At 40.6% G+C, this 9746-nt stretch overlaps 1 protein-coding gene across 1 annotated transcript in view; it reads left to right on the top strand.

Annotated features, from left to right (window-relative positions):
- THUMPD2 (THUMP domain containing 2) overlaps positions 1-9746 on the top strand; it is a 44361-nt gene that overhangs the window by 1231 nt on the left and 33384 nt on the right. Inside the window, exons 3-4 of the mRNA XM_045287034.1 lie at positions 806-883; positions 2494-2546. Of these exons, the coding sequence (XP_045142969.1) occupies positions 806-883; positions 2494-2546 (131 nt within the window). The remainder of the gene's footprint in view (positions 1-805; positions 884-2493; positions 2547-9746) is intronic.

Here is a 9746-nt window from a genome sequence, read left to right as displayed (position 1 = left end):
CCTTAGTCTTTCGATTTAGTGAAATTAAAATCTCAGAGAAGGGCTAAGTGGCAGAAAAAGATTAATTGTATAATTTATTCTCTTTAACAATTCATCTTCCTCTTTGACCTTGGATGTTTGAGAGAAATAGTATGCCATTCAGTGGAATGACTCCCTTCATTTCGGCCCAATGGTTTGCCACTTGGAATCCCTAAGATCGCAGTCCTCCGCTTCTTAGAATCTGGTCAGTCCAATTCTGTGTATTGAAAGGCTGCAGAGCACCAGGCCCTCTGTGGACCCCGGACTAAAATTGCCTAAATAACTCAAGGCATCAAGAACCTAAAGGAGAAGACGAAGCACCACAAATGGTGTGCGCTTATCAAACGTTAGCCCTCCACACAGTTTAGTGATTAAAACAAGGGGGAGGCGCCTACAGTCTTGGAGCCCATTGGTAGGCCCCTCAAGTTCACACACGAAGCTCCGGCTGTGGTTGTTTTCAAACATGGCAGTGTGTGTGATAGCTAGAAGCTTCCTTTCAGCTTGTAGATCTGCTTGTTCCATGTAATGACGCTTACCTAAAATTAGTGCACAGGTCTTAGTGCCCTGGCTGTGTTTGGGGCAGGTAGGATAGGGAGGGATGGGGTAACCCTGTGGGCCTTCAATGCAGTATGGTCTGGTGTAGTATGGTCATACTGCAGCCCTGAATTACCATTGGACTTGACTTCTTAGAGGCGTGAGTCATTTTTGCTTATTTTCAATCTTTTCACATTTTCATTTTTAGCTTAACTTAAAAAAAAATCTTTTCTATTGCATCCTGCCTTTCTAGGAAGTTGGAAGAGTAATTGGGATCGCTCTGATGAAACAATTTGGATGGAAAGCAGATTTGAGGAATCCAAATTTAGAGGTAATAAATGATGGTTTTGTTTCATATACTTCAAGAAAATACTGTCACAATCTGTAAAGATGGCATCAACTCGTGTTACTATACTTCTAAATTTTACTGTGTATTTTTTCGAAAGCCTACCCAAATGCATATAAAAGCCTATTTTCCTTTAGCAGTAGAATCGTGCAGATAGTTTTATCTAATAATCTCCACTGTGAAAATGTCTTAGCCAAATAGGATTTTTTTAGAGTGGAGCTGCTTAGAGTTGAAGAAAGCAGAACACGTATCGTACGGTGACAAAGAAGCTGATCTCTACCATCGCTATAATCCGTAATAAGTCTCTACCATCTACAATAAGATGGACCTGCCAAAAATATTCAGTAAGCCATTAATAGTTGCTTTGTTACAGTTATGGGATTTTGTTTTATTTTCCAGATTATTTTAGTAAGTTTATACTACTTTGATAATGACATTAAAACAAACCAAAAAAATGGTGGTAGGGTGACAGATAGGATGCTATCTATAAAACTTATTCTTCTGTTTTTTGAAAACTCTCTCAGAAACTTGACAGGTATTTAGTTGTTTTCGTGACTCATTAATTCCCAAAATGATGAGTTGCCACCTACCTTTAAAGGGAGCATTAGCTAGCCCCAAAATGCAAAGACTTATACATGATGATCCGGGAAGTTGGTCGAAAGTGTTGCTTAATTTTCAGTTTCTTCATATGAGTCTTCTAAGTTTAAAAAGAAAAATAATGCATGTGTGGTATCACGTGAAATAAGACATTACAGAGATGTATGGCAGTGAACCAGATTGGTGACTTTGCCTTCCTCTCTTCCACTTCCAGTGTTAATGGGCCACTTTACTTTTCAACGAAGTAATGTAGCCCCAAGAGTGGTTTGGCATCAGGGCAGTTTCCTCTTACCTCCCTTTTCCACTTCTCGTATTCTTTCTTTTCCTCCCTCCACCTGCTCCTGATTCTCTCTCTGAAATACTCATAATTTTTCTGCAGATGAGCGCCGTAAGTGAACAAAAGTAGCTAATTTGATTTCTGTCAGCCATCTGCCATAGTTAGCAATAGCTATGACCAGTGGAAATAATCAACGCAAAACCAAATTGCTAACAGTCAAATAATGCATAGTAGAATCCATGGCTAAAAACTTACAGAAGAACTGAATGCTACATTTTGTTCTATGGAATTTATGGAGAAACATGGGCACAAAGAAATTTTATGGGGAGAGAAGGTCACTGTATCTTTTATGACTTAAAATAAAAAAACAAGGTCAGTGTATCAAATCTCTAGTGTAAATTATAAATAGAAAACCTCAGTAAACAAAAATTTAACGAGCTGTGATGTAGCACTCAATCGAACAATTAAATGGAGTAAATACAGTTCACAAGATAATTCTGTTTTTGATAAAAATTTCATTTTCCAGACATGATTAACTAAAGCCTTGGGATTTCTTACTAAAATATAGTTCAGGATGGGAGGAGAGGTGCACAGAGTTGGGGAAATTCCATGATCTTTCTGTTCCATTTTCCCATGAGCATTTTGAACCCCCCTCATATAGGTTCAGAATTGGAGTTTACAAGTAATTTGGTAATGTCATGTCTTATCTTCATTCTAACAGATCTTTATACATCTAAATGACATTTACTCTGTGGTGGGGATCCCTATTTTCAAGTAAGTACATATAGTCTATGCTTTGAGATTATCCTTTAGATGTTATAATATTAAGAACTTTATTGTTTTCATTTAGATTATGAAACAGTGATACTGCCACCCTCCCCCCAGCCAAAAAATACAAAACCCTGCTATTAAGTCTCATACAACTCATAATGACCCTCTGTAGAAGTTAGAAGATTGTGCATCTTTACAGGACAGAAAGCCTCATCTTTCACCTGCCAAGTGGCTGGTGAGCCAGAACCACTGACCTTACAATTAGCAGCCCAGTGCTTACCAGATACCACCACCAACACTCCTTCTTGATAAAGCAGAAGGGGATAAAGGCATAGGGTTTGCATTCTTTGCTCAAAGTAGTAAAATGTTGTCCTGGCATTGGGTGGGTATGACTTTAAGTATTTTGAGCTGTGCAAGGTTTGATCATAATACACTGATGACACGCTTTCATACTGAAAACTGTGCCTCAGTATTTCCATTAGAGTTTATGTTTTAGGACCATATTTAAGCTAAACATTTTAGTTTGTTTGGCATCTTGGAGCTTTTAATTAAAAATGGAAAATAGAATATAATTTTAAAAAATGTTTTGTGTATATTGCCCAAATTTTATCATCATATTTCTTATAGTAGGGGAGCTTGTTACCTGTTTTAAATATCTCCAAGTGCTTCCCTATAGAATGATACATGTTAAGTCATACATTTCTCTGCCAGGACACAGGTAATTTTCCGGGCACTTTGGTAAAAAAGAGCCAGTTAGACCCAAAGCGATTTCACTTTCTTGGGAATATGTAACTTGTGTGAGTATCTACAAAAGGTTTTATGTGCATAGCACTGTGTATATAAAACAAAGTGGTTTAGCTATCCTTTTTCCAGGTGACTTTAGTAATATACCCTTTTTTTTTTTTAAGATCATAAAGTTCTGTGTGTTTCTAAGGCTGGGGAATTGCTCTATTTGCCCTAAGTGCACACAGATGCATCTGCAAGCTATACGTAGGATGTAAAAATAACTGCCTTAAGGTGATTGTAGTAGCTCTCATCTGGTGATGAGCTATAGCAGCCGATGAGCACGGTGTCAAGAACATCATAGATGTTCAATAAAGGTTGAAGGATGGCGTGCTTCCTGTGCGCTAGTCATGAGGTAGGCCCTACCAGTCTCTAGATGACAAAGACCATGCCCTAAAAAACAGTTTTCGTCACCCTTAACACCTGTGAGCTCATTACCTGCCTCGATTTCCCTAGGCCCCCATATAGCTCAACACCTTAGAAATTCTCCCAGACAAGCCAAACCCCCTCTAAGATCTACACCCCAAACGTTTTCAGGTTGCCCTGCTCCACTGCCGATGGAGTCCCTGTCCCTAGCCCATGCGAAGTATTTGTAAAGAGACTCTTTCATTTGAACAATGTGGCCAATCTGACCTTTCACAAGGTCATCATCGCTCCAGTGTAGCATGTTAAACAGACATGGAGGTACAATAACAGAACCTTGCTTACGGAAAGGGAAGGGAGGAAACCTAACCTAAACCTTCTAAGAACCCACCGTTACTACTGATGGTCATTAAGACTCATACCCTGAATGAGCAGTGGTTGAAATAAGATTATATTAGATGCCCTGCAATTAATTCGTTTGACTAAGTCAGCAGCGGAAGAAAGCCATCTCTGTGATCCAAGTCTCTAAAGGGAACCGTTTGCTGAGGCATGAGCGAAAGGAGTTGTTGAACGGCAGGCGGCAGTGGATGAGAATAGTGGCCCAGGGCAGCAGCAGAAAGCACGGCCTCGTGACCTAAATGGCAGCCAAAGTCAAAGTCAAAGTCAGGAAGAATAACAACAGAAAAATAGGAAAATTATTTTTTAAACAGTTCAAGAAATCCTTAAACAATTTACTTTTTAATCTTTGGCCCCTAGAAGGCTGAGATGCAGGCTGTAGAAGATTGACTTCTGAGCAACGCCTCATCTCCAGCAGCACTGAGTAAGACACAGCTGTAGATTCCTAGCAGTAAATAAAAGAACACTTTTTTTCAAAGCCATTTTATTAATACAAAACCATTTTATTAATTATGATTTTATTCATCATAGTCCATCATTCAATCACATCAAGCAGTCTGGTACAATTGCTACCCCTGTCAGTCTCAACACATGCTTTCCCTTGAACGCCTGACATCAGCTTCCTTTGACCCCACCACTACCCCCACTGGACCCCCCAAGAACCAGTATTCAACTTGCTGTCCCTATAGGTTCATCAGTCCTGGGTTTCATCTACTGAAAAACAGAAAAACATGTAACAAAAATTCAGTAGTGTGGCCCCAGTGACATAACATCTGAGATAAACCCCAATAGGAACAAACAAAAACACAGAAGATGTTGAAAACCAAACCAGGCCTAACATGCATCGGAGTGGGGGGGAAGCAACTGACCAGGTTTTAACCAAAAGTAAAAGTACACATTTTTAATTGTGTTATAAATAAGCTGAATTTCATGCTATTTTATTATTCATGTATATGTATATATATATATTTCTATGTAAGGAAAAAACATTAAATCTTATTATTTAAAATTATTTGAATGCTTGCTAGAAGCACTGAAGAAGTCGTGCTCATGGAATTTCAAATACTAATTGGTAACAACCTAAAGATTTACAGATTAAAGGCATGTACCTGAAAATTAAGACTCATACCCCAATGAGCAGTGGTTGAAAATAAGATTATATTAGATGTCCTGCAATTAATTCGTTTGACTAAGTCAGCAGCAGAAGAAAGCCGTCTCTCTGATCCAAGTCTCTAAAGGGAACCGTTTGCTGAGGCATGAGGGAAAGGAGTTGTTGAACGGCAGGTGGCAGTGGATGAGAATAGTGGCCCTGGGCAGCAGCAGAAAGCACAGCCTCGTGACCTAAATGGCAGCCAAAGTCAAAGTCATGAAACAGGATAGAGTAACCATGAAGTGTGAAAATCACATGAAAATGTTTATCTTAGTAGTTCCTAAAGACAGTGATCACAATAGAGCACTGTTGGCAGAAAAGAACCTTGGGAGATCAATAGTCCACAGGGCATTAACTGTATACACCTGTCCACACTGTACCCTCACTGAGTACTGAACAGTGGATTTGAATTTGATCTTCTCCACAAATTAGGTATTTGGACCAAATATCAGGTTCCTCTTGTATAAAATCAGAAAAATAATGGTAACTACTTCGGTGGTTGGTTGCTGTTCTGAGCCAGCAGCCAGGACTGCAGTAGCCTGAGGCACACACTGCCTGGTCACGTGCCATCCTCAAAGCATTGCTACGTTTGAGCCCAGTTTTGCAGCCACTGGGTCCTTCCATCTCGTTCGGGTTCTTCCCTGATTATATCAGTACTCTCCTTTATCAAACATAATGTCCTTCTTTAACAACTCATCCCTCCTCCGACAAGGCCAAAGTACCTGAGACAAAGTCTCACCGTCCTCACTCCTCCCCAGACATTGTCATTCTGGAAGTGCCTGGCATACATTCCGCATTCTTCACTAACACCATAATTCACATGCATCAGTTCTGCTTCAGTCTTGCTCATTTCATGAACATATGAGGCATTTGCTTGGATCAGGTATACCTGCATCTTTGAAATGACATCTTTTTTTTTTAACCCTTCAAAGAGGTCTTTTGCAGCCATGTGCCCAATACAATCCTTGTTTGATTTTTTTGCTTCCAAGGATATTAATTGTGGATCCAAGTAAAATGAAATCCTAAACAGCTTCAATCTTTTCTCTGTTTACCATGGCATTGTTTGTTGGTCCAGTTGTGAGGACTTTTGTTGTTTTTTTCTTTTTTTCAATAGCTTGTTTCAGCTATAATGAACATATCATACAATTCAATCGTTTAATCCTGTTAAGAGGAGTTGTTCAATCATGACCACAATCCACTTTGGGACATTTTCCTTCTTGTACCGATTATTTCTTGACTCCCCATATCCCCTAGTCTCCCCTTTTGTGCCCCTAGGTAATTATTAATCAGTTGCTGTATTCATAGATCTATCCACCCTGACTTCCCTATACAGAAAAACATAATGAAACAAAGAGAGAAGAAAGAAAGAAAAATGGGCCCAGTAACAGTGACCAGATAAAACAAAAGCCTCAGCTGCCCAGAAAGCAGAGAATATTAAACAACTAGAATAATTTCCAAATTGGTCAAAAGGGAGAGCTAATGATAAAGTGTTACATTCTAGCTTAACTAACTAGGTAGCAGCTAACATCCACTTTACAATTCGCATTCCTAGGCTATGGTCGGAGGGGGGATTCCCTACAGATTCAATTCATGTGTGGACCCTACAAATGAATTTTAAGCTGCTACTATCATTCATAGTGTTCTATACACCAGTTGTTAGAGTTTAGGCTCTGGTACTGTTCCCTCCTCCTGGTTTGGATTTTATTCTTTACAATCCTTAGATCATAGAGGCTGATGTGCTTCTTCTATGTAGACTTAACTAACTGCTTACTTAGATGGCTGCTTGTTTTGAAACAAGACTTTAAGACCCCAGACTGTGTTTTTTTTTATTTCTTCATCACACTTTGCTGTAGCATCCGTGTATTCAGTGATCTCATGAGGGAGGGCAAGTACTGAGCAGGGCCTTGTGACGGAAAGTTATTGTTCTTGTATTACGGCTACAATCAATTGTGAGCTCAAAGTGCATTCATATACCTATGGTTTATATAGGTCCCTGGTTTGTTTTAGAGACGTCATTCGCATTTTATTGGATTACACCATAAATCATCTTCATGAGGCATAAGGTAATTCTGTTGATAGTAACATTGTTTTAGTCAATAGATCTAAAACACTGTTGAGAAAAGGAATTTATACATATGTAGGACATCTTTTTAGATGACAATGAATTGTCACCTTGTACAACTTCAAAAGTTAGGTGACTTGACACTTGTTACACAAGCCATGAGGGTGGGAGATATTGCAAAGGCAGAAAACTACCTGGTAGACATCTCACAGAAAAACAAAGCTGAGTGTCAGAGCAACAAATATATGTTGGTTCCAGGTCACCATTCTTTGAACACCCTCAAAGCAATAGGCCAAAACCACACCAAAGTCTAGCGACCACCTGTGATCCAGAATAAAGGCTATGTAGCCCTTGGTCTTTAGTAATTGCTTCAACTCTTCACTTTCAGGAAGTAGCGCTTGTAGTGAAGGTTAAATGAGATAAACCAGGAAAATCCTTGATATTGCTTCTAGTACAACTATTACATGTTTTAATCAGTTCCACAACTAAGGAAGGAAAGCCATTTACTAGAGTAAATTGGATTAATTTGTTCAGTTAACTTCAACAGAAATACCTATTGAGTACTTATTTGAGGGTAAGGGTGGTACTAGATGCCCAGAGTTCTAAGATGAAGAAATGCTCTTTGAATTCACTGAATTTAGTGTAGTGGTAAAACAAATATACATAGGTTTCTTGGGAGTCAGAATTGGGTCGACGACAGTGACTTTTGGGGGGTTCTTGGCAAAGAGGGAGAGCCCAGTCCTTGGGGGCCATGTCTTTGCTCCTCAGACCACACAGAGGAGGGGAATCCCAGTCCACGACTTGACTCCAAGGCTGATTTCCGTAAGGCAGAGGTCAGACGTGCCTCCACCTTCCATCCTCTTTTATCCTATTCTGACTCCCTCCCGGGGCACTCTCCTGTTTTCCAAAACCAAACACAGCCGTCACGTCACTCCGGCGCAGATGACCCTATGCGACAGGGTAGAACTTCCCCTGCAGGTTTCCAGGACCGTAACCCTTTCCAGGAGTAGAAAGTTTCATCTTCCTCAAAGTGGTTTCGAACTACAGCCTTTACAGTGAGCAACCCTACAGGCCGCCAGGGCTCCCTACTTTTCGACTGGTTTTGATGATTCATTGAAGTGGCCGCACGGAACTCTCAGGCAGTTGTCACCATCATGGACGTTTATTCGAGTAGCTAACAGTTTACAAAACAGTAAGGATAAAGGTCCTCCCACCGCTCCCCCAGCACCTCTTCTTAGCCATGCTGGTGGGTATTTCCCTGGTCTTCAGCCTCTCAGAGTCCCTTGGTCTCTGCCTCTGGGGACCATGAAGCCCGCTGCTTCGCCGCCTCACTGCCTCATGATCTCAGCTTGGCTCCTCTGCTCTGACTCAGCCTGACACCTCTGTTTGTCTGGTGGTCTCCAGGCCTCTGGTGCCTCCACCTCTGTAAGCTGAGGATAATATGGTCCATGCTCCATGGTGTCTCTTCTTGCTTGTGGGCTGCAGGAATCTCTCCTGCTTCTGAGTTGGCCATTTCCAGCTGCTAGTGATGCCATAGGACAGAGAGAACTGCGCTATCTTGTCTTCTAGGCTGTAAATCCTTCCAGAAGCAGACTGCCTGTCTTTCTCCTAAAGAGCAGCCCCCTTTTGATTCATAGCTGAGTGTTTAGCCCTTGGCACCACCACGGCTCTGGATGAGGAACTAACCTGTGGCAAAATTAGGGGTCATGAGGAGGAGGCCCCGGATGCCAGAAGCAAGTAAGCAGTCTGGAAAACATTCCTGACTTCTGGTTTGGGGAGCTCGTGGACCCTGGCGTCAGTCACTGTAAAATGCAGAGAAAGGAAGCAGTGGGTTCAGGGAGATGTTGAAAAAGACAAACCTGGAGTTGAGATGGCACAGGTAACCCTGGAGATGTAGAGTTGGAGCTCTGATGATAAGAAAATAAAGAAGAAATGTGCCAAGATATGAAACATGGAAAAGGGGGGATGTTTTCAGTTAAGCTTGTTGAATGTGTGGCATCTCCAGGTGATTTAATATCCAAGCACATACTTGAGGAGAAATATCTGGTGTTCAGGTGCCAAGCGTGGGCTAGGGGTCTAGATTAGGGTGTCTTCAGTGTGATGCTGGATGGCGTATAGGAAAATGTATAGAAATATACCAGGGGAAATGGAATGAAAAGATGGAATTTTTCCAACAATTTCTTGAAGCTCCCTTGCTTTGGGAAAAAGAAACACAAGCATTTTTATACTTGGTAAAGGCCAGCTGATTTCTGATAAAAAAGAATCAATAACCAGATTCTATGAAAGTAGAGAATTATTTTTAATTTCTAGAAGTTTATTTCTGAATACAGCCTGTCCCCTGAATAGCTTCTTCATAGCATACGTATGGTGGGCTTCTTTGTTAAAGTGTAGATTCGTTTGCTCAGGTTTAAGCAAAGCAAGAGCACATTTCTTTATTTATTTTTAAAAT

Source organism: Echinops telfairi, unplaced genomic scaffold, assembly GCF_000313985.2.
Source record: "Echinops telfairi isolate 266 unplaced genomic scaffold, ASM31398v2 ScPeMD7_10;HRSCAF=50, whole genome shotgun sequence".
In the NCBI taxonomy this organism is placed as follows: Eukaryota; Metazoa; Chordata; class Mammalia; order Afrosoricida; family Tenrecidae; genus Echinops; species Echinops telfairi.
Note: the sequence above shows the minus strand (reverse complement) of the source record. Positions and strands in the feature narration are given on the sequence as shown.